Raw genomic sequence first — 25836 nt, 5'->3', positions numbered from 1 at the left:
AGCTATCCAATTAGCTGAAAGCCCTATTAGGGTCACTATACTGTATGTTGGTTCCAACTTGACGGCACATAACTAATGAACTAACTATGAGTTGGCTTCATTTCATGAAGAATATTGAGAAGATGCTGACATGTTCCACTTTCATGAAAACCTGTGCACATTCTATAAGAAATTTAGACATTAGACTCCAGGAAGTGACTCTGGGATGAGGAATCTGCATCCCTCCCTCCCAGAGCACACAGACTTATGTTTAACTTCAAATCCCAGGAAACCTGCTGAGTGTAGGCAACAGACAGGATGGGAATAACATGCAGCTCAAGGTAGAGAAGTGAAATCTACTAACCTTTCCTGTTGGGTAGTGTGTGTGAACATTGTGCTTCTTTCCTAAATTCCTATTTTTTGCAGAGCTTTTATTTTGGCAGCAGTTTGAAATTAACAAGCCATGCTAGCACTCAAATGTTTGGTAGTTGGATATATTTCTCTCTCTTTCCTAATAAATAGGCAAAAACAGGAAGCTAAAAAACTGAGGGAAAAATTTATAAATACATTAATTGCCTCTTGGAATTTCATTTACTTGAATGTATTTGGACTCTTTGAACATCACACAATAAAGGTGTAATGATTCCTGCCTTCATAATGAATTTAGAGCTTTGTTTCAATTTATGTAAAAACAACCTCAAGAAAACTCAAGTTTCCTTTGAAGATTGCTATTATGCTAGTCTATTTAAGTTGTTCCAGGCTTCCAGTCATTCAAATTCAAATGGGCTCCAGCCCCACCAATCCCTGTTGGTGCCACCAGAGTTTCCAAAATAATTAGTAGTTTGTTTTTCTTTTTAAATGCTAATATGCAGAGTGATCATGTGACTGTGTGCATATATGTGTGAGAAAGTAGATCTGCAAAAGATGATGGTATTCTTTGCAGAATGCCATGTCAGTTTTGTGCATCTGGACTTTAAAAATCATTGCTTCTGAAAAAGGAGATGGGTTTCACCTGATGAACTGTAGCTTAGTGAGCTACTTCTTGTTTAAGCAACTCACTTTAATAAATTTTGCAGATTATTTATTGTCAGGGTAAGAAACTTGGGGGCTTCCATAGGTTCTTGATGGCAGCAGCCATTCGCAACCTTTATTTTGGCCACGGTCATAAACAAAATTTGAAAGAAATATAGGCTGAATCAGGATTGTATAAATCACATAACCAACCTAATAAGGTGATGTGAGAAGAATTGTTTCTGGTCTGTGCCCCCCCTTCAAATGTGTCAAGGTCCCCAAGAGGGCCATATGCCCCCCCCCCATTGTTAACAGTTAGATTACAGTACCTGTCTTCATTGCTGCCCAGCCTACAAGGAAGTTTGTTTCTGCTGGAGGTAGTGGACTAGACTAGGTCAGACAAATGGAAGCATTGTTGAAGGGGGGGGGGGAGAAAGGTCTCTGACCTGTTTGGTCAGGGAATAGGATGTCTAGGATAGGATGGCTTCCCTCTTGAAGCCTCAGCTTTGCAATGTTGACTGCACTCATGAATTCAGCCCCGAACCACCTGGGGAATATGGGTTTCATATGGACTGCCTTGTTGATACTGGTAGTGTAATTGGTCTGTGTTTCCTTCAGTGGATCATTGTGTGGGATGCAAACAGGCGGCCTGAAGGTTCTAGAGGTTATTTCTCAGTTTTGTATTTCTGTCTCACAGTTTGCCCTTTAATAAAGCCTCAGTGGGGTGGATTACCTTCTCAAATATACACTCTCCAAGCAGTTACCCTTTAAAATGAGATAAAAGAAGAATTTTATTTGGATTTTATTTGAAATGTGCACTGTTGATGGCCTGAGATTCAATTCCCAATGTGGTAATGTGTGTAACTGTGTCAAAGTTACTGGCAAGCTGTGAATGGCAATTTATTTCTCCAGTTTCGATTTTTCTTGGCAGGAAGGAAACCAGTGGGTGATATTCAGCATTGCATGGCCAGCTCTTATGTTAAGCAACAGAATAAATCCTCCTCCACTCAATTGCACTGAGAACAGTTTTCTAAATTTATGGGCTTAAGTCTTGGAGAAACAACTGCTGCCATAGACACATAACTTCTGTGTAGTATTCCTGCCAATGACTTTTTAAAATGAACATTTGAGACATCCCATCCAGAGGAAATGGACAGGAATAGCTTTGCTACTCTTTCTTGCATCTTAGAAGCACCTGTAAGTTGTGTTTGGGTTCTGTTTAGTGCAGGTATATATTACCTTGATAATACTAAGAAACACAAAATGGTGGTAAACCCAGATTGGGGAGTGGGTGATAGAGGGATTGCATTAATTGTGGCAAAATACTGGTTTAACATGGAGTGCCTTAAAATAGGTAGGGTCAAGTTGGAGAGGTTTAACTTTTGAAATAAAGTGCAATAAGCATGCTCTGCTTTATCAAAGAGGGAGGATTTGGATGAACATCCAGAGCAGATACAAGTCTGTGGGAGTCTGCTGGCTCCTCTGCAGTGGTTTTCTCTTTAATTAGCTGTAGAATGCTTAAAGCCTGGAATGTGAGACTTGTGCAATTTCCAAAGTTTCCCAACTCCATGATTATGTATACTGTACAATTAAGAGCAGCTGCTGGCCAGGCACATCTTGATACGAGACCGTATCTGTTTGAGTGGGAGGCATTGTTCGCCCGAGGGCAAGTGGCAGGAGATTTTTTTTCACTTACAAATTATCTTGAATGTTTACAACATTCAGACATACAGCATCATGCCAAGAGGGCAATTTAACCTTGCTGCTCATGATAGTTTCTTTGTTGGACGTTCACCTCCCCAACCCAGAATGGTGGCCTGCTTCCACTTTGCTGGGTAAGGTGAATTTTTCAGAAGTTAGCAGGCAAGTTTTCAGAAAATTCCATGGTGATCAATAATAGGCATATTGCAAGGCTTTTTAAAAGTTGTGCTGCAACATACGGTAACCAATTTGATTTCTTCGCTTATGATTTATCAACAACACCAACAAAGTTTAAAACAATGTTTCTTTTCAATGGCACTTCTAAGCAAGAATATCATTCCTAAGGACACAGGCTATATAAGTCAGTAATAGTTTACAGATTTAACATTGCATTTTAAGGGAAGCTTTGTCACTCATTTTGTTTGGAAGCAGAGGTTTCCAAAGAGTAACAGAAAAATATAAGAGATTCTCCAGACATTTACATTTTCAAATAAATGTGTGGTGTGTACACCTGACAAACAAGTACAACTGAAAAGGAATTGTAATTGGCCGTTGCATTAGAGTTGGGGGGGAAAAACCATTTTTAGACTATAATTATCAGAATCTCCCAGGACTGCTTGCCATACTGGTTGTGTGATTCTGGTAGCTGCACTGCAAATAACCAAATCACATAAGCTCTGTTGTTATGACCCACTGCATTCTGCATGGAGTGAAAAGTGTTTGCTTGTTGTCATGAAAGAGCCCATAGGAGGCAATGCATGCATATCTGCTATAGAAAAGGACAAGGCCTCCCCCATCTCCAACCTTTTCAGTTCATTTGTACAGTTGTGACAGAATTGTGATTATTGTCTTGAGAATTGAACTAGCACAAGAAACCTATTTGTCCTAATTAATGTGAAATTTTAAGAATGTGGTCGTGTGTGTAGAGCAAGATGGCTGTTAAATGACAGAACCATTAGGAAGAGCTGCAGAATGTATGTTATGATACTTGTTGCCTTGATTCTTAATCCTTCTTCACATTTTATTACAGTGATTTTGACAGAGGTAGGAAGAAGTACCTCACTACAGAAGAGAATGGTGGACTAGTGCTTGCATGTGTACATATTATTTGTTCATCATTTAAAGGGAAATTCCTTATTTCTGCATTCCATCCCTCTGGGTAGGAATAATAACCAGAGCAAAGAAAGCATCCTAGCAAATACATTTTCCTTCTGAAAATTTTGGCTCAGCCTGATTTAGTAGTCTGCTTCGCAATATTTTTTGTTTGTTCTTGACTTGAGTTCTGTACCACTCTGCAGAGTTCAGTCCTCTGGGCAACAGCTGTTTCATATCATTTGCAATCAATCCTATTGCAAATTAATGCAACCTGATACTGTTTCAGAATATGCAGAAAGCTACAAGACTCATAATGCTGTGATTATTTTTAAAGCTCTGTTACCTGTCTAAAAGCTGTAATGTGCTTTGATGTCTTTAAAAAAATGAGTCTGCTTTCAAAGCCACCTTGGCTGAGGAACATTAGCTGTAGACAAAATTGTAAATTAAACAATTGCTGAGCCTCAAAGCAGCTGGCAGTGAAAACATCCTCCTCTTTAAATGGTTTTTCCAGCATTAAATTATTGCAGCAGCAGCAGCTGAGATTTCAGTTCTTCCCAACTAATGTTTTGGTTAGAAGGCATAAGGGAGGCAGGGGGCACAATTGACTGGTGACTAATCTCACTGAAATGAATTTGAGATGGTGGCATCAATGGCTTTATTGATTACAGATTTTCTCTTGATGCAGTCAGGAAATTTCTGCTTTGCTCATCTCTTTCTTCATGGCCATTGAACATTATGCAAAGATTGCATGTCCCAGTTATAGACGGTCAGATCTTTGGGTGTTGTTCTGGACTTAAAGAACAATCTGATAGTGTCCCCGCTTCCCTGGGCGTGTGGTGTTTTTGCATTATATTATAGCAAAAAAATCATCTTCAATGCATCAAGAGCAAGAGGTCACAATTAGAGATGAAGGCATTCGTATACAAATACAAATATCACTACACAACTAACGAGGGTCCACCCCTGGGTCTGGACCATCCCCACACACATCTGGCAGTAGTTGTGGCCCCACTCATCCTTCCAGTCACTTCTGGAGCACTGCTGTCTTCCCGCTCAGCTGGCCACTCAGCAGCCGTGCAGGAAGACTCATCCTCCCTCCCCCTGCTTGGAGTGGCTAGCCGAGCGAGAAGGGAACAGCACTCCAGGAGCAATTGGAAGACACGTGGGACACCTTCATTAAGTCTAGCTGTGCTGGGATATTCGCATACGAATAGCCCCATCTCTAGTCACAATTACTGGCTGTTTGTAGAAATGTGTGTAATATCTGTACAGAAGTTATTTGACTTGTGTTTTCTGGGGGGACACTTGGACTCTGTTTTGAAAAGAGATTATGGATCATCACAGTCCTGAACTAACTGCCACTGTGCCTGCACGGAGACTTCACCGGGGGAAGGGCCATTCATCAAATCATAGAACTGTAGAGTTAGAAGAGATCTCACAGTAATCTAGCAACATCCTGCCAATTAAGCTAAAACATCCTTGAGAGATCTGCAGCAAATTACAGTATAGTTCCCCGCTTTAGAAATAGCCCTTTCCAACATTGGATGACTCTTTGCTATCAAGACAAAGTTCTTCCTAATTGGAGGCTCCCTTATCACAATTTAATTTATTGGTTTGAGTCCTGTCCTTTGGAGCAGCAGACACCAGGCTTACTCTTTCGTCCATATGACATAGGTTTAATTTGAAGATGCCTGTTTTGTATGTCTTTTTAATCTTTTCTTCTATCTAGGCTGAACACAGCTCATGGATTTCAGCCTAAATCCGGTTGTCTCCTCTAGGGTAGACCCACTGAATCAGGGGAACTTACCTAAATGGAGATTTACAAAGAGTCCATTGATTCAGTGGGTGTAATCTGTATCTGAAACCTCTATTATAAAAAGTGAAAAAGGATTGTCTGTATTTTGAAATGAAATGATAAAAAAGTGCCTCTCCCCCTGTTACAGACTAACCCAGCATGGTAACAAAAGTAATCCCAGTGTAAATGACATGTCCTTTTATTTGTGTTTCATTAATAGCACTGAAGATCTCTGGGCTACCTTGTTGAACTTCATTACTGTATCACACAGAATGCAGAGGTACCTGGAGTAGTTGAAAAGCTGCAGAGGGTGACAAGGTATTGTTGTGTATCATATTTTTAAAATTCACCTATCTTTCCTTCTTGCATTCATTTATATCACACTTAGATTTGTCAAAGAAGTAATGAATTATCTGATTATCAGAAAAATACTGGTGGGCATTTTTATTTGAAAAAATATAGTGGAGTTTCTAATTGGAAGTAATAGGCCACTATTCTTGATGGGTCTCCACCGTGTGTGTGTGTGTGTGTGTGTGTGTGTGTGTGTGTGTGTGTGTGTGTGTGTGTGTGTGTGTGTGTGTTTCATCTCATTTCAACATTGCATTGCAAATGGGGGTGAAGTTCTTACAAGTCTTCCCACCCCGTTTTTTTTCACAGAGTAGGTACCGTATTTTTCGCACCATAAGACGCACTTTTTTCCCACAAAACAGGGGGGTGGAAAGTCTGTGCGTCTTATGGAGCGAAGAAAACAGATTATATTTTCCTGTTTTCTTCTCCTAAAAATTGGTGCATCTTATGGAAAGGTGCGTCTTATGGAGCGAAAAATACATAATTCATTCGCATATGCATCCTCATATGATAATGCAATTGACATATCTTTTTATTGTTGGTTTTATTGTCCCAGTATGGGCATGGTTTCAAGGTATCCACTATGACATGGTTTTTTAATGCTATGCTACAGGAGGAGCACACAGAATTGGCCCTAAGTCCTCCCCAACTTGCCTACCCGGGGTGAGCATGTATATATATCTGTACACATAACTTGTTGTTTAGTCGTTAAGTCGTGTCTAACTCTTCATGACCTCACGGACCAGAGCACGCCAGGCCCTCCTGTTTTCCACTGCCTCGCGGAGTTGGGTCATGTTGGTAGCTTCAATGACACTGTCCAACCATCTCGTCCTCTGTCGTCCCTTTCTCCTCTTGCCTTCACACCTTCCAGCATCAGGGTGGTCAAAGTATTGGAGCCTCAACTTCAGGATCTGTCCTTCCAGTGAGCACTCGGGGCTGATTTCCTTTAGAATGGATAGGTTTGATCTCCTTGCAACCAGGGGACTCTCAAGAGCCTCCGCCAGCACCACAATTCAAAAGCATCAATTCTTTGGTGGTCAGCCTTCTTCATGGTTCAGCTCTCACTTCCATACATCACTACTGGAAAAACCATATCTTTGACTATGCGGACCTTTGTCGGCAAGGTGAGATCTCTGCTTTTTAAGATGCTGTCTAGGCTTGTCATCACTTTCCTCCCAAGAAGCAGGCATCTTTTAATTTCGTGGCTGCTGTCTCCATCTGCAGTGATTATGGAGCCCAAGAAAGTAAAATCTGTCACTGCCTCCATATCTTCCCCTTCGATTTCTCAGGAGGTGATGGGACCAGTGGCTATGATCTTAGTTTTTTATGTTGATCTTCAAACCATTTTTTGCACTCTTCTCTTTCACCCTCATTATGAGGTTCTTCAATTCCTCCTCACATTCTGCCATCAGAGTGGTATTATCTGCATATCAGAGGTTGTTGATATTTCTTCTGGCACTCTCAATTATAGCTTGGGATTCCTCCAGTCCAGCCTTTGACATGTATTCTGCATATATGTTAAATAAACAGGGGGACAGTATATGGCCTTGTCATACTCCTTTCCCAATTGTTGTTCCATCAGTTGTTCCATATCCAGTTCTAACTGTTGCTTCCTGTCCCACATATAGGTTTATCAAGAGATAGATAAAGTGGTCAGGCACTCCCATTTCTTTAAAGACTATAGTTTGTTGTGGTCGACACAGTCAGAGGCTTTTGCGTAGTCAATGAAGCAGAAGTAGATGTTTTTCTGGAACTCTCTGGCTTTCTCCATAATCCAGCGCTTGTTAGCAATTTGGTCTCTAGTTCCTTTGCCCCTTTGAAATCCAGCTTGTACTTCTGGGAGTTCTCGGTCCACATACTGCTGAAGCCTACCTTGTAGGATTTTGAGCATAACCTTGCTAGCATGTGAAATGAGTGCAGTTGTACAGTAGTTGGAGCATTTTTTGGCACTGCCCTTCTTTGGGATTGGGATGTAGACTGATCTTTTCCAATCCTCTGGCCACTGCTGAGTTTTCCAAACTTGCTGGCATATTGAGTGCAGCACCTTAACAGCGTCATATTTTAAGATTTTAAATAGTTCGACTGGAATGCCATCACCTCCACTGGCCTTGTTGTTAGCCATGCTTTCTAAGGCCCACTTGACTTCACTCTCCAGGATGTCTGGCTCAAGGTCAGCAACCACACTATCTGGGTTGTCTGGGATGTCCAAATCTTTCTGGTATAATTCCTCTGTGTATTCTTGCCACCTCTTCTTGATGTCTTCTGCTTCTGTTAGGTCCCTCCCATTTTTGTCCTTTATCATGTCCATCTTTGCACAAAATTTTCCTTTAATAGCTCCAATTTTTGAACAGATCTCTGGTTTTTCCCTTTCTATTATTTTCTTCTGTTTCTTTGCACTATTCATTTAAGAAGCCCTTTTTGTCTCTCCTTGCTATTCTTTGGAAGTCTGCATTCCGTTTTCTGTAACTTTCCCTATCTCCCTTACATTTTGTTTCCCTTCTCTTCTCTGCTATTTGTAAGGCCTCGTTGGACAGCCACTTTGCTTTTTTGCATTTCCTTTTCTTTGGGATGGTTTTTGTTGCTGCCTCCTTTACAATGTTTTGAGCCTCCATCCATAGTTCTTCAGGCACTCTGTCCACCAAATCGAGTTCCTTAAATCTGTTCTTCACTTCCACTGTGTATTCATAAGGGATTTGGTTTAGATTATACCTGACTAGCCCAGTGGTTTTCCTACTTCTTCAGTTTAAGCTTGAGTTTTGGTCTAAGAAGCTGATGATCAGAGCCACAATCAGCTCCAGGTCTTATTTTTGCTGACTGTATAGAGCTTCTTCATCTTTGGCTGCAGAGAATATACTCAATTTGATTTCGGTATTGCTCATCTGGTGATGTCCATGTGTAGAGTCACCTCTTGTGTTGTTGGAAAAGAGTGTTTGTGATGATCAGCTTGTTCTCTTGACAAAACTCTATTAGCCTTTGCCCTGCTTCGTTTTGAACTCCAAGGCCAAACTTACCTTTTGTTCCTTTTATCTCTTGACTCCCTACTTCAACATTTCAATCCCCTGTAATGACAAGAACATCTTTCTTTGGTGTCAGTTTTAGAAGGTGTTGTAAATCTTAATAGAATTGGTCAATTTCAGCCTCTTCAGCATCGGTGGTTGGTGCATAAACTTGGATTATTGTGATGTTGAAAGGTCTGACTTGGATTCGTATTGAAACCATTCTATCATTTTTGAGATTGTATCCCAGTACAGTTTTCCCTACTCTTTTGTTGACTATGATGGCTACTCCATTTCTTCTATGGGATTCTTGCCCACAATAGTAGATATGATAATCGTCTGAACTGAATTTGCCCATTCCCGTCCATTTTAGTTCATTGACACCCAGGATGTCAATGTTTATTCTTGCCATCTCCTGTTTGACTACATCCAGCTTACCAAGGTTCATAGATCTTACATTCCAGGTTCCTATGCAGTATTTTTCTTTGCAACATTGGATTTTCCTTTCACTTCCAGGCACGCCTGCAGCTGAGCATCCTTTTGGCTTTCGCTCAACCACTTCATTACCTCTGGAGCTACTTGTACTTGTCCTCCGTTCTTCCTCAGTAACATGTTGGACGCCTTCTAACCCGAGGGGCTCATCTTCCAGCATCATATCTTTTAGCCTTTTGTTTCTGTTCATGGGGCTTTTTTGGCAAAGATACTGGAATGGCTTGCCAGTTCCTGCTCCAGGTGGATCACGTTTAGTCAGAACTTTCCACCATGACCTGTCCGTCTTGGGGGTCCCTGCATGGCATAGCCCATAGCTTCTCTGAATTACTCAAGCCCCTTCACTACGACAACGCAGCAATCCGTGAAGGGGGTACACATAACTGCCCCTCCCCAACTGCATCTGGGCCTTTATATTTTTTTGCTTGCTCATTTAAGCAGCTTTGTGTCATGTGGTCAAATTGACTAGTGGACTGTGTCTGAAAGAAAAGAGATAAAGGAGGGAATGGGGAAAGAACTTAACTGATTATCAGTAATTTCATGTGACAGATGAAAATACTACTTCACTTTCTGCCAACAGAAACTGTTCAGCTGAAAATCATGGAAGCTTGTCTGTCTGTGTGTGTTGAACTTTGTACTCCTCAAAGAAACAATTCGTGGCTTTGACAACCATATAATTAAACAATTACAATGGTAGAGATTTATTTGGTGAAATGGCCTGCTGTAATCACTTATCTGAAAAGGCTATAATACTTGCACAGTAATGAATGAGTGGAAGAATATTTCTTGGCAACGAATGTCTGTCAGGGTGAGATGCTTAATTTTAAGCCCTTTAACCCATTTTGACAGACATCTCCTGAAGAATGCTGAGGGCCTTATTGCAAGACCTTCAACAGTATAAATAGATACAGAAGTACATTTTGTTTTCTCTGGGCTATTCTCAGGCTTCCTCCCCTGCCCCAGTAGCTCCTAGGAATCCTGCTGCTCAAAGGATGATGGTAGAAACACTCAGCTAACTCTTAGGAAGGCAAAGAAGCCAAGGGTTTGTTTCCTTGAATGGCTAGTTTTGTTTAGCCAACTGAATCACACTAGCTGCTTGTCCACCATCCTACAGCTGGCTATATTACTACTAGATAATCTCAGATTAGTTTACTGCTTTTTGTACTGGAATGTTAGGAATAGAGTGTGTGGATGGTTCTAGAGGCAACTGTTTTTCTGAGTCAGTACCAACCTTTAGAGCAAAATAGTAAAGTACTTCTCTTTTAATATTGCTTACCTGATCAATAGGGTCACCCGAGGGTTTAGTTTGTGCTGGCAGAGTTTGGGAAAGTTACTGTTTGGACTACATTCCCCAGAATCCTCCAGCCAATTTAGGCCAAAAAAGTTATTTTCCAAGCTGCTGGTATTTATTGCCTGTAGGACCTCTTCCCAAGGATACACTCACTCACTTACCACTAGGCATTCTGCTGGATACTGTGTCTTATCCTCACTGCCTGCTCTCAACCCTTATTTGCTGCAACTGTGCCAAGCCACCATGTTTGAGCAGCCTATATGATGACTAGGCATCAACCTAAGGGAAAATGGTATCCCAAAGAAGCACTTGCCCATGATTTGTCAGTTGTTAAAGCCTGTCACCTGCCAGCGACACCAGACATAGCTAGCACATTGATCTATATTGTCGTGCTACTTCTTTTGGGGTGGAATGGGTCTAGTCCTTGAGGCAGATGCTTGACTCTGGGCTTGATGCTGTCACTTGCATAAGAATTTTAGTGTCAAATTGTGCACTTTAGAGACGGAATTAAGTATAGTTGTTTAGGCAGGTGTAAATATGTCTTCTCTTTTCTCAGAGAGATGGGAATAATGGTTCATACTAAAGCTTAATTTTGACTTGCAAATCACTAGCCCTGTATACATATTTGGTAAGCTTCTGGAAACCTATACATTGAGGGACTAGCCCTGCCCTCTCTGTCAGTCACTTCAAACACTTAAAAGTGGCTGTACCGTGATATCTGTGAAGCCTCTCCTCATGAGCTAATTGGAGAGACTGTGAAGATTCTTCCCATTTTGAGACTGTCACCTAAACGCGCTGAAACCAGAGGTTCAGGGGATGGGGCCAGCACCCTCCCCTTAGCCTGTGGGGATTCTACACATGTCCTGCATGACTGAACAGTGCAGTACAATCTAAGCTGTATAAGTTCCCGCTGCAGGTGGAAATGCATGTAACTTCAGATTGTATTACCCTACACAGTTTAACTGTCATGGCTTCATCTTATGGAATCTTGAGATTTGTAGTTTTTGGATTTGAATTTAAGTGCTTAGAATTCTCTGCTGTTGGTTTCTGCAGGATGGAGCCCTGACAGTTAAAAGCAGTATCAAGCTCCTGTAACTGAAGTGTAGGCAGTCTGAATGTTCTTCTTGGTGGTCTCTGTGAATGCACACTAATGGGTTTTATCTGCACCTGTGCAGAGGTTTCCAGAATCTTCTAGAGCTTAACACCATTTGCTAGGACCACCCCCTAGTACACGTGGTCTGCCCATCCTGGCAAGTGCCCCAGTTCCTTTTTGCCACCACTGAGGTTTCTTCTCTTCGACAAGCTCCGTTCGCTATTGCATTCAAAAGGAATTTGTGAGAGACTTTGTGCTTTTACTCCTGTCCACTGCCCCCCTTTGCCCCCTTTCTCCATGTTTTCACTCTTCTTACTCATTTTTGATAGTTTATGGCCTCTTCTGGGCCTTTCAAAAGGGGCACTTTGTGCCCCAGTAAAATTCTTCTGACCAATGGCCACGACTCTTGTCTCTTCTGCCTTGGTGAGGCCCACCAGCCAGCTTCTTGCCCTATTTGCAAGAAATTTACTAAGCAGGCTCTTAAATTAAGACAGCAGTGTCTCTGTTCTTATTTGTGGGAACTGTTCTCTTCGCCCTTCACCGAATATGGAATCCGTACAGCCACCACCACCTCCGTTACTGTCTCCGGACGCTTCTGTGGCCTCAATAAAGTCCAAATCTAAGGCGAAACTGCCTGTCAATACTATGTTTTGTGGTTCGACACCCAAATCTACACCAGTACCAAAATCTCCCTCGGTACCGGAACTGCAGCCAAAATCGAAGAAACCAAAAAAGTCATCGTCTGTTGCATGGTCTATTAAACATCAGAAAGACAGATTGCTCTCTTCGGTACCACTTCATGAGCAGCAGACTATCTGCCTTGATTCCGTTTTGGTGGACGATGATGATTATCTACCTCCACCATTGGGACAATCACCATCACCTCTGTTGGCACAGTCCCTGTCTTGGGCCAGTACTTTGGCTGATGTTACTGTGCTTCCAGAATATGACCAGTCGAGCCCTTCGCGTTGCTCCATCTCCGTGTTTCAGTCGGATTCAGTGTCTACTTTGCCTGATCCGCAACCACCGCACAGGCGATCCAGGAAGACACATCATATACCAGAGACTGGTCACTTTGATGTCGATGCTACTCACCCTCAGGGATCGACAGGACTTCTCACATCACACGATTCTCTTATGCAATACCGTCATCCTAAAATAGTTACTCTACATGAGCCACCCACTTATTATCTAATGCCATCATCACGATGTCAGCACCACTGATACTGCTATAGACATCTTAATATGGAAGTTTATGTCAAACCTAAACAACTTTGATACTCTTATTATTACTCGTATTCTGATTCTGACTCATTTCAGTACCGTCCTCGATATCAGCATTCCACTTTTGATGACTCCCCGGTCCTCCCACCAGTACCGAAGCACCGTAAATCATTTCACAAAAGGAAACAGGTCTTGGCACAGGACCTCTCTCAACTACCAATACTGAAGTGTTCTAAACCATCTACAACGCCTGCGGTACCGCAGGAGGCGGCATCATCGGTACAAGCTACTACCACTTCACTGCATGATGAGGTATTTCGCCCATTGGAACTCATTGAACGGTTTTCAATGCATTTCAATGGGTTTTTTAATTTCGCTTGATGAAGATTTCGCTTAACAGCGATTTGAATGAAACGGATTATCATCATCAAGCGAGGCACCACTGTACCTTGCAGCCATGGGAGCGTACCATGGGTTCTTATGGAACAAGGCGCTCCCTTCACTCCAATCACCACAGGGTAAATATAAACCAAGAGGCCTGGCTTTTCATCAGGAAACAATGGCTTTAGCTCGCCAAGAGTGCATCACGGCTAGACATATCATAGAGGCTTTCTCAAGACACATGGGCAGTGCTGTCACTCTTAAAAGGCATGCCTGGTTACACTCTGCATATATTTCTGATGATTCCCGCATGCGTATTGAGGACTTACCCTTTGACGGGGTCAGCCTCTTCAATACCAAGACGGATGAATTCTTGACAACCTACAGAAAATGAGAAAAACTGCAAGGTCTTATAATACACAATCCTACTACAAACCACAACGCTATCAATGGCATCGACCATATCCCTATCAACAATACAAACCATTTGTTGACAGATACTTACCGCAGTCTGCCTCATCCTTCCAGCCTCGCCAGATCAGCACCAACATCCACATCAGTCTTTTCGTAGATCTGACAAGAAACCAAAGTGAAATTTTTGACTCTTATCCAGCCCAGTTCTCTACTTTTCTCTCCCCTCATAATTATTTGACTTGCCTGGCACCTCATTTCACATCGTGGGCAACCATCACCACAGACAAATGGGTACATCATCACCACAGGTTATGCTATAGAATTCACCACCCTGCCGCCATCAACAACTGTTCTTACCGTAACGTCTCACATCCTGAATTTATAGGTCCAATCTCTCCTCTCAAGAGATGCTATATGAGTAGTTTTTCCATTAGACAATGACCCAGGTTTTTTCTCAAGGTACTTCACAGTACCCAAGAAAGACGGAGGCCTTCTCCCTATCCTCGACCTCTGCGAGATCTCAATGATCACAGTTTCCAGCACCGCTTCCGCATGGTAACCCTGGAATGTATCCCTCCCTCCCTCCCTCCCTCCCTCCCTCTCTCTCTCTCTCTCTCTCTCTCTCTCTCTCTCTCTGTGTGTGTTTTGTTTTGTTTTTGTAGGGAGGCTTTGGGCAACCTGGTAAGGTAAGGTGCTGTTTTCTGGTTTTTAAAAACTGTTATGGCTGTTTTTGCAGCGTGGCTTTCAGCTGGGGGGGCTATGTTTCTGTGCTGTGATGGGTCTTGGGGGTTTGTTTGTTTGAGGGTTTTCCCCCATTTCAAAGGGTCCTGGGGATTTTTGTTGCTTTTTGGAGTGTTTTTCCCCATTTCTGATGGGTCTTGGGGGTTTGTTGGTTGGTTGGTTCCCCCCATTTCTGATGGGTCTTGGGGGGTTAGGTTGCTTTTTTGGGGGGGTTCCCCATTTCCGATAGGTCCTGCATGCTTCCCTTGCTTTTTCCTTTGTTTTCTTTGCATTTCTGACCTGTCCCCTTTGTTCTCTGTGCATTTCCAATCTGCTCCATTTGTTTTCTGTTCATTTCCAATGGGTCTTGCATGCTTGATTGCTTTTCTTTTATTCCTTCCCCCTTTGGCTGCAAGGAATTAATCGTGTTTCCAATGACTTGCAAATATTTTGTTTGTTTGTTTGTTTGTTTGGTGTTCTTTTTCCCCTTCGGCCAGAATGGATTAATTGCATTTCAGTGCATTCCTATGGGAAATGGTGCTTCGACTTAACGACCATTTCGAGTTACATCCATCTCCTGGAATGGATTATGGTGGCAAGTTGAGGCACCACTCTATTGTCAAGTTACATCAGGAACAGGCCAATGTGATCCTCATCGCCCCATGGTGGCCCAGGCAACCATGGTTCAATCTCAATAGACTTCATCCGTCTTCCTCTCATATCTCATCTACTCACCCAGAACCAAGGTCGAACCTTTCACCCTGACCTTTACACTCTCCATCTTACAGAATGGAGGATTTGCCCACTGTAGCTTCTATCCTAGCAAGTGCCAGAAAACCTGTGACCACTCAATTATATTCATATAAGTGGTCCGCCTTTCTTAAGCTCACAACTCAACGTCATCTTCCTACTACAGTACTCTTCCTGCTGTCCTACAATTTCTGACTCATCTCTTTAACAGAAAGCTTTCTCTTTCTACTCTTAAGGTCTAATTATCTGCCATAGTTGCCCACTAACCATGAGACTCAGATGCTGCTATGCTCTTTTGCCACCCTACTGTTGACAAGAAAGCAATTTTTAGGGGAGTCTCCAACATGCAACCCACTAAACCCCACCTTCCTCCACAGTGGTCCTCGTGTACCATCCTCCGACACCTTACGCTACCAGCATTTGAGCCTACGGCTATGACCTCTGACTGCCTTCTTATGCTTAAGACCCTCTTCCTTGTCGCCATCACCTCTGTTCACAGAGCTTTGGAGATGGCTGCTCTTCACATTGATCCTCCCTTCAATTTCACCCAGATAAAGTCACCCTTTACCCTGATGTATCTTTCTGCCCTAAGGTTGTCTCTGATTTCCACCTTCGTCAACCCATTGTCTTTTTCCCCGTTGCCTATTTCTGATCTGGAACACTCTCTTCACCTTCTGGATGTTAGGAGAGCGCTGCCTTTTTACATCTCAAGATCTGTGCCTTTCCGCAAATCCAAGAGACTGTCTGTTTCTACACACTTACCGCATAGAGGATCTCTTGTTTCCACCCGAACTATCTTGCGTATCAATTGGCGAACAAGTCTCTTCCTGCTAGAATTAAGACTCAGTCTACAAGGTGGTAGCCACTTCTACAGCTTTCCTCAGGGGTGTTTCTGTCCCTGATATCTGCAGAGCTGCCACGTGGTCCACACCGTCCACCTTTGCCTCGCATTACTGTTTGGATCTACGGACAAAGTCAGATGCAATGTTTGGATGAGTGGTTTTGTCAGCTGACTCTCCGCCCTCCTCCAGACAGGTAAGCTTGCTAATCACCCATTACTGTGCATTCACATAGACCACAAAGAAGAAAGAGAGGTTACTTACTGTAACTCTGGTTCTTTGAGTGGTCATCTGTGAATTCACACTTCCAGCTCATCCTTCCCTCTGTCTGTCACATCAAAATGTTTATACAGCTGACTTTGTGGGAACTGAGGCACTTGCCAGGAGGGGCGGACCACATGTATTAGGGGGGCAGTCCTACCAAACACAGGCGCAGTTAAAACCCATTAGTGTGAATTCACAGATGACCACTCGAAGAACCAGAGTTACAATAAGTAACCTCTCTTTTTTGTCCATTCATCATCATCGTTCTAAGAATCCATGTACATGACCCCATTTTAACCTGCCTTATAGTCGCCAGTTTAAAATAGTACAGTAGTGCCCTGCTTGACGACGATAATCTGTTCCAGCAAAATCGCTGTAGAACGAAATCATCATCAAGTGAAAGTAAAAAGCCCATTGAAATGCATTGAAAACTGGTTAATGTGTTCCAATGGGCAAAATACCTCACCGTCCAGCAAAGATCCTCCATAGGGCGGCCATTTTCCAGTGCCTGTAATGCAAGCAATCTGTCCTGAACACAGCGGAGAGCCATATTACACAGTGGGCGGCCTTTTGAAAACCTGGCGATCAGCTGTTTTGATCATCATAAAGCGAAAAATTGGTTCCCAAAACGAAAAAAATCCATTGAAACATTGTTTTGCGATCACAATAGCGATCGCAAAAAAACTAATCGTACAGCGGATTCGTCATACAACGAGGTAATCATCAAGCGGGGCACCACTGTATTTACCCAGGCTTTTGATATGCAAGCTGATAATACGAATTTCAGTTTATTGAGGCTTTGTTCTATTATGTTTCATTATGAACTGCATTTATGTGTAAAATTGTCTTGTACTTATATCTATATTTATATTTTACAAGTTGCCTTGGGGTCCTAGGCTGAAATGTGGGATACCAATATTTTACATTTTATACATATATATAATTAAAATGAACTGGAATATATAGTTATGCAGTTGTATCTGTTATGCCTATATTGGAGTAAGCTGCAGTTTAATATATCTGTATACTTGGTTACCAGATCTGTTTCAGGTAGGTAGGTAGGTAGGTAGGTAGGTAGGTAGGTAGGTAGGTAGGTAGGTAGGTAGGTAGGTAGGTAGGTTGGTTGGTAGGTAGGTAGGTAGGTAGGTAGGTAGGTAGGTAGGTAGGTAGGTAGGTAGGTAGGTAGGTAGGTAGGTAGGTAGGTAGGTAGGTAGGTAGGTAGGTATTATACATAACTGGATTTTTACAGTGGCTGCATCATACTCTGTTTAGCACATTCTAAAGCAGCTTTGAATAATATAGTATTCTCATAGAGCCTTAATCGTCATTTATTTTACCAGCCAAATTGAGCATGCTTTGTTTGAAGCTAAATGTGAATAATTGGAAATGCTACTACTTAATTGGAAAGTAATAGAAAGGGGAGGCATATTGAGGCGTGCCCATTTTTACAAAAGATCCTTTCAACAAAAGCATTGCCATGTGTTTGAGGTGCAATGGAAGCATTCCAGGTTCTCCTATTATTATCTCTATTAGCTTAACTGTAAGGCAAAAGCCTTTTCCTTACCATCCAAGTGGAACTGTATGCGAAGTGCTTACCCTTGGCTTTCTGCCCTAGATCACATCAGCCAGGCTTGGTGTGCATACCTAAGGAAAGGTACTCTGTATCCCCAAGGGGCACATTAAGTGAGCTCTTGGCAGAGAGATTTGTCAGATAGAATTCATTAAGCATCAGCCAACTGCTGGATTGCAAAAAAAACATGATCATAAACAATACTGTTTGCCTGTACTGCAAACAGACAGTATGCTTTACAGGGGGAAAACAGACCTGTTGGAGTTGTTTTTTCTTCATTGATTGGTAAGAAACAAATCTTGAATAAACATGTTTCTCAGAAGCAGACTACATCTTTGTAGAGAACCTGTGGTCCATCATTTTTGGGGCTATACTACCCTGTTTCCTCAAAAAGAAGACTTAACCTGAAAATAAGCCCTGTATGATTTTTCAGGATGCTCGTAATATAAGCACTACCCCAAAAATAAGCCCCAGTTAAGTGAAACCCTGCCCTCCACCATTGTGGAGTAACCAGAAGAATATGACATGACTATTTGAATAAACGTAGATTGTTGTATGTGAAAAAAATAAAACATCCCCTGAAAATAAGCCCTAATGTGTTTTTGGAGCAAAAATTAATATAAGACCCTGTCTTATTTTTGGGGAAACACAGTAGCTCCACTTGGGCTCTGGAGAAATTATGCTTCTTTTTTTAAAAAAATCACCATAAACTCCCTGCAGATCAAAAGCCTAGCATGGGTATGGTGGCAAGGGCAGTCTGCTCACATTGCATAGGAAATTATCTTCTTGAGAGACCATTTGTGTGTATCACATGTGCTCTGAAGTGGAATATATCCCAGGAAGGCTGAACCCTAGATCAAAGTTTGAGGGCCAAATTTTGTTCCCTTCTCTAAGAAATTCATAGTTTATTACTGCTTCTATCTGATGGTGTACAATAGGCCTACAGCCAAGTGAAATTCAATAATACCAGTGTTCAAAAATGCTTTTTTTTAGTATATTATAGAGTTCATAACATGTTGACTATTTGTGCACACTGCTCATGGCTGTGCTGTGTGGAATTCTAGGAGTGGTGTTTCAAAAAGGAAGTTCTTCTGTCTCTGAATGCTACATGCATCATGTCTCCCTCCTTTCCCTTGTGTGGAGAGAAAGCTGTTCTGCCCCTGTCCTGATGTCTTCTCTATTCCCATTGTAAATTTATTATTGGTCAATGCACTCTACCATTCAGAGGCGCTCAATACCATTTGCTAGGTAGATGCAGCAGATGGAGATCCACATCCATATGAGAATTGGTACATAGTGGTTCAAGCATATTATGAAGAACAACATAGAGTATGAATGGTATTTTCCCTTGTGTTGAAATAATATTCACTTGGTCTTGGTAAAAACTTCAAAGAAAATTTACTGTATAACATATGTAGAATAAACTAACAATGCTTGAAACGTTTGGTTTATTACAGAGTTGTGCCTTACAAATTTATAACATATTTTTATGATCTTAACAGAAATAGTAACAGACAAGGAGACTCTTCTAAACTACATCTCTAACAGACTGCTTCTAACAGACATCTAACTGTCACTTGTTTTTATCTATTTGGCAGTTAAGCCTCCTAACACTCATTGGCTAACACAAGAGAGAATCTGATTGGTTAGCAAGAGAATCTTTGTCCCTCAAGATATTTTGGACTACCACTCTCATAATCCCTTGCTTTGGCCATGCTTGATGGACCTAATAGGAGTTGTGTCCAAGACCAATTTAAGGTCAAGTCTTCCACATCTCTGGATTAGATAATAACTCTTCCACGGGTAGGATTCCTCTGTTCTCCATCTTTGTCAAGATGATCGCTTGATCCTTGCCCAGCATGGCTGATCAGAGCCATAAAGGGGGCTATGATTGGTTGGGTCATGACCACTATTAATTCATTTCTGAGGGAGGGAATGTTTCCCTCCCGTTTAAAGGAAACGATTGTCTGACCCAGCAAATGCCCCCAGTTAGCATCGGACAACCTTAACAACTTCAGTCTAATCGCTAACATACCATTCCTGGGCAAGATGATCAAGAGAGTGGTGGCAAATCAGCTGCATTCTGGATTCAGGCCACAACGGGGTACTGAGGTGATACTGGTTGTGCTGCAGGATGACCTTTTTAGGAGGCTGACAGGGCAGATGCATCTGGTTGGTACTCCTAGGTCTCTCAGGGGTTTCAATACCATTGACCCCAGTATCCTCTCTGAGGTTGGGACTGGGGGCTTGACATTGAGCTGGCTCCAATCCTTCCTTGAAGACTATGTCCAGAGAGTTCAGATAGGAGAGGAGGTATCGGCACCTTGGATCCTACAGTATGGGGTTCCTCAGGGATTGGCACTATCCCCAATGCTGTATAACGTCCATCTTAAGCCATTGGGGGAGGCCATCTGGAGATTTGGAGTAAGATATCACCAATAACCTGATGACATGCAACTCACTCTCTCTCCATTACCACCTCTGCAGTGGATGCCATCCAGACACTTGAGCATTGCCTGGTTTCAGTACTGGAATGAACCAGGGCTAACAGGCTCAGCCTGAACCTGGACAAAATGGGACATCTGATCGGTTAGGGAAGATGGTCCCTAAGCTCGATAGTACTTTGGGTGTTTTTCTGGACCCGACTCATTCTTGGGAGTCCCAGATTGCAAGCATATCCACATCAGTTTTTAACCAGCTTAGGCTAATTGCCCAACTTCACCTCTGCCTAGACGAGGACTCCGTCTGGATTTTGGTGCAGGCCCTGGTAATCTTCCAGATCAACTACTGCAATGCTGTCTACATGCGGCTTTCCTTGAGCCTTGTCCAGAGACTTCAGCAGGTCTAGAATTGGCAGCCTGACTGGTGGTTGGTGCAAGCAAATTTGACCACATCACTTTGTTTCAGGCTTGCCTCCACTGGTTGCCCATGGCATCCCAGATCAGGTTCAAGGTTCTGACACTTGCATACAAAGCCCTCCACAGTTTGGGCCCATGTTACTTGTAGGAGCATCTTTCCTTAATGTCATGTGCATGTTGTTGCTTTTAATGTTTCTATCTTGTATTTTTGTTTTCTATTATAAGTGCTATAGAGAGTAGTGCCTCAGCACTAATGGGAATGAACTTGTGAATAAACAAACTAACTAACTAAATAAATAAGAAATGGATGCTTTTTCTCCCTATATGGCTGCTATGGTGATCATGGTACGAAGTGGTATGAAGTCCTTAGTATTTTATTCGACATACAAAAATTCGTACTTAAACAATACTGTATTGCACACACTAATTTTTCTTGACACAAAGATTATTAGTGTTGCCGCACAACAAGAAGGATGAATATATTTTTCACAGAGAACCATACATTCCATCTCCATCTGATTACCAGTTGCATATAACAAGAGGTTATATAGCAACCCAGAACTGCTGCCATAAAATTGGGTCTCTGTTAGGTTCCTTTCTAAGTTATCATCTGTTGTTCCAAATGTCTCTGTTTGTTGCACTGGAGCTTAGCATAACAATTATTCTATTTCCTTGTCTGGTTTCTTTCTTTTTCTTAATGTCAGACTTTACAGTTTTGATCCTAGTGCGTTTATATCCTCCTTGTGTGTTATTTCATTTAGTTGTAGAATACAAACAATTTTTATCAGAACTGGTTTTTTTTTTAAATTAATTCCCCCAAAGAACATTTAATTTATTTATTATTTAATTTTTTTGCCTGCTTCCTTTTTTAATTATTATTTTAAATTTTTTAAATTAAATGAACATCATAGACAACATAAACCTAACACCACAATAAAATACAATTACATAATACACCAGTGCCACCTTCACCCTCAGGGGTAGTATTAATAATATTTTTAAATTTCATTCAATCCATTTTCTCTCCAAAAAGTAAGTTTGTGTGTGTGTGTGTGTGTGTGTGTGTGTGTGTGTGTGTGTGTGTGTGTGTGTGTGTGTGTGTGTGAGAGAGAGAGAGAGAGAGAGAGAGAGAGAGAGGTGCCTCTGTGTGTGTGTGTGAGAGAGGGGGGGTGCCTCTGTGTGTGTGTGTGTGTGTGAGTGTGTGTGTGTGTGAGTGAGTGAGAGAGTGAGAGAGGCCTGTAGTCCACATTATGTTGGACAAATTCTGGTTTGGTCTCTTTCTGAAATAGTAAGCAGCACCTTGAATTAAATTAACACTGCAGTATTTTCTCTCTATAAACACATGTCTGCAGATAATGAAGGCAGATGACTGCACATGGAAAATATGATTAATAGATTTCTGTGGCTATTTCTGAAAATGAATTGATATTTCCTCTTATAAAATCAGGCTTTTGCTTAAGTGAGGAAAAGGAAAATATAACTTGAGAAGTCCTCTGACCACTTCCTTTCTTCTGTGTTTTTTATCTACAGTTTTCAGCACCAATTCAACTAGAAGCATGTGCTTCAGAAGTGAAGAAGTTGCTGAAACTCATTCTGGAGATCCTTTCTGTTCCCTGTTGTGGCAAATATATGTTTATTGGGAGAAGTGATCAATCAGATAAGAAAAACTGGGAAACAACAACACATCCATTTAATTTGAAGATGTTCAGACTTTCACAAGCTCTCTGAGATGTCTCTTCTGCCAAATGAAATTTTGTTCCTGTGATTACCCAGCTGCTTCCATAGAACAAGAACACTTAACATGGCTCTCATTCTGTATGAAGCTGTGACTTTATTTCTTGGCATGGCAACAGCATTTGGCCCAGTGCCCCGGATCACCTGGGAACCCAGAGGTAAGAGTATAATTTTAGATCAGGATGATATATAAAATAAATGCAGATTATTAGTTAATATCTTCTTAATAGGATTTGTCAGAATTCTTCATACCAGTGAGATAAGGCAAAGCAAAGCGTGGAGATCATGGATTATCTCCACCATATTTCCTTTAACCTGTTAATGGGTGTTTTTAGATAAGTACATGTAAGGGTGGAGGAATTAGAGAGATAATTTGAGTTGATTGATTGAAATGAATCCACTGGGTAATTAGTTTTTTTTTTTTTTTTTTTTTTTTTTTTTTTGGTAATTATGGTCATCCCCATTGGTATATGCCAGCTTTCAGCTATGATAAAAGTTCTCCCCATGGTCCTGCCTCTGGGAAACCATTTCAATACCAACCTGGTTTTTACTTGATAGCGCTGATTCATAATATATCTCTAAGCCTTCTGCATATCTAAAGGAAATAAAGGAAAAGCAAGCTTAGGAGAACTGCATCTTACAGGCTATTCCATCCTCAAGGCAGGTGACAACAAAGAAATAGAACAGCAACTCAGAGATTGGGCACCATATTTTCCACACTAAAATCACTGGCAAATGACTGCTTAAATTGGATCTAGTACAAGATTTTGTAGCATTTTCTGGGTTTTCCTCCCCAAAAAGCTTGTAAGCTAAATGCTTCTATAATTGCTTCTCTTATTGCCAATCTAATCATTCCGTCTGCTGTCGCCTGCTGTTTCTAAAGGAAATAGCTTTTTCTGCCTTCCTGCTCTGTATTGAAGTCCCTTAGGGATCCGTTCTCCAGCCTTTGCTTAGCTTTTTGACAGTATCTCTGGGTGACCTCATGAACTAACATCTTTTTCAGTACCACCTGTATGCTTATGGCTACCAGTTCTATCATTGTGCCCCAGAATGTCTCCCTTAATGCGTTTTTACATAGATGGCCATGCTGGCTTGGTGAAGTTCAGCAAACTGTAACCTAAAAGTAATTTTTCTGGACTCTGGACTTCTTATCCTGCCTTCCAGACCCTTTTCACATTTATTTTCTGTGGCTCTGTGTTTTCATCCATGCTTATGTTGAAGGCTGGGGAGAGAAGGTTAAAGGTAGTGAGATAACATTTTCATCCACAGAAAGCACAATGTCAGAGTGAAAGAATGTGAACACACACTCATCTCATAATTTGATAGCAAAAGTCACAAGTATGACAGTGTGAGAAATTAAAATATTTTATATTACTTAACCTTGCTTCTGTCAAGAGTTAAAAAGGCAGCTCATTGTTAATTGCCATCCTTTCCCCTTTCCTTTTGGAATCTCCATGTGTGCTACCCTTTGTTACCCTTGAGAAAAACATGTTATCCTTAAGAAAGGCAAAGCTGTAAAGGGTTGTTGGTAAACAAATTGATTCTGCCTTTCCACAGCCTTTCTTGATTTGGTCATCCAAGTTGTCTAAAAACAACTTTTAAAAATCCACATAATGGGTCAAATAACTCAGGGGGGTGGCTCTGATAATAGGCAAAATGTATGTCATCTGTATTTATGTTACTTAATATAAGAAGAACAAAGGAGACCTTAAATAAATGGAATTAAACTAATTAATTTAATTAATCTAGCACTATTTAAAATGAGCCTCTAAGACAGTAGTTCCCAACCTTGGGCCCCCAAATGTTCTTGGACTGAAACTCCCAGAAGCCTTCACCACTAGCTGTGGTGGCCAGGATTTCTAGGAGTTGTAGTGCAGGAATATCTGGCAATCCATGGTTGGGAAGCACTGGTCTAGGGTGATACATCTAGACTTAGCTGCATGTAGAGTTGACCCCTTGATGCCAGTGTAATCTAACTCAGTCACATTGATTTCAATGGGCTTTCTTTTGAGCATGAGTAATTCTTGATTTGTCCCCTCACCCAAAACTTAAAAATTACCATGTTTCTCTTCTGTTCTGGGCTGTGCAAGGAACCAGTGTGTTTAATTAGCACCACTGAATATTGTATTTTCAAAAACTTACAGAACAATATGTGTGTCATTATTCTTGTAACATCCTAAAAATTGTCCAACAGACATTGTGGCTGTCCCCAACTTCCCTGCCGGGCTCTTGTAAACTCAAGTCTGTGGTTTCCTTTACAGAGTCAGTTTATCTCATATTTGGTGTTCCTCTTTTCTTGCTGTCTTCCACCTTTCCCAGCGTTATTGTCTTTTCTAGAGAATCTTGCTTTTCTCATGATGTGCCCCAAAAGGACAGCCTCGGTTTCAACATTTTTGCCTCCAGAAATACTGTAATTCAGGCTTGATTTCATCTAGGGACCACTTGTTGGTCTTTCTGGCAGTCCCAAACTCTCCTCCAGCACTACATTTCAAACGAATCTTTTTTTTCCCTGTCAGCTTTCTTCACTGTCCAGCTTTTTCACACCCATACATGGTGATTGGAAGTACAACAGTGAAACTTGATGATCTTTTCTAATTTCTTTATTTCTGCCATTCCGAGTCTCATTCTTCTTCTGATTTCTTGCCTGCAGTTTGCATTAGATTGATGATTGAACCAAGTATACAAACTCTCTATTTCAGTTTCTTCATTGTCAATGCTGAAGTTGTGTAATTCTTCTGCAGCCAACTCTCATACATCAATTATTTTTAAACGTGATATAAGCTTTTGGGCCCATCTGTAGCATTCCTGCAAATTTTGCTTAGTATGTCGTGCAGTTTAAATGATATTTAAATCTAGCTCAGAATAAGATGATATACAGTCTTTAGGGTTAGGGTTAAAATATGCCTTGAGGTCGCTGTCATTTGAATTTAAATTTCCTTTGAAATTGTGTTTTTAACAGAAGTTCATCTAGTACATTTTCAGGAGCCAGAAGTATTTAACTACTCGACCTTGTTACTAAATGAAGACAAAGATATTTTGTATGTAGGAGCTAGAGAAGTTATTTTTGCTCTGAATTCACTGGATATTTCAGAAAAGAAGCATGAGGTGGGTATGCCATTTCTTATGTTTTATATTTAAGTTACCTGCATATTCATAACCAGCAATTGAATCCTCAAATACTCAGAGATCATACTTTCAGAATTGTGTGAGTTTTATTCTCCAGCAATCATACAGAGGTAAATCTAGAAGTGCAGGTACTCATTATAAAGTAAAGTTCTTAATTG

General features: G+C 41.3%; 1 protein-coding gene across 8 annotated transcripts in view; it reads left to right on the top strand.

Moving 5' to 3' along the window:
- The window catches only part of SEMA4D (semaphorin 4D), a 152445-nt gene that overhangs the window by 75609 nt on the left and 51000 nt on the right, over positions 1–25836 (top strand). For all 8 annotated transcript variants that reach the window (XM_078386204.1, XM_072992376.2, XM_078386199.1 and 5 more), the window contains 3 exons: positions 5802–5899; positions 22349–22710; positions 25512–25657. In XM_078386204.1, coding sequence (XP_078242330.1) covers positions 22620–22710; positions 25512–25657 — 237 coding nt within the window. In that variant the 5' untranslated portion in view covers positions 5802–5899; positions 22349–22619. The remainder of the gene's footprint in view (positions 1–5801; positions 5900–22348; positions 22711–25511; positions 25658–25836) is intronic.

This window comes from Pogona vitticeps, chromosome 2 (assembly GCF_051106095.1).
Source record: "Pogona vitticeps strain Pit_001003342236 chromosome 2, PviZW2.1, whole genome shotgun sequence".
Taxonomy (NCBI): Eukaryota; Metazoa; Chordata; class Lepidosauria; order Squamata; family Agamidae; genus Pogona; species Pogona vitticeps.
This window is presented reverse-complemented; position numbering and strand designations above follow the sequence as displayed.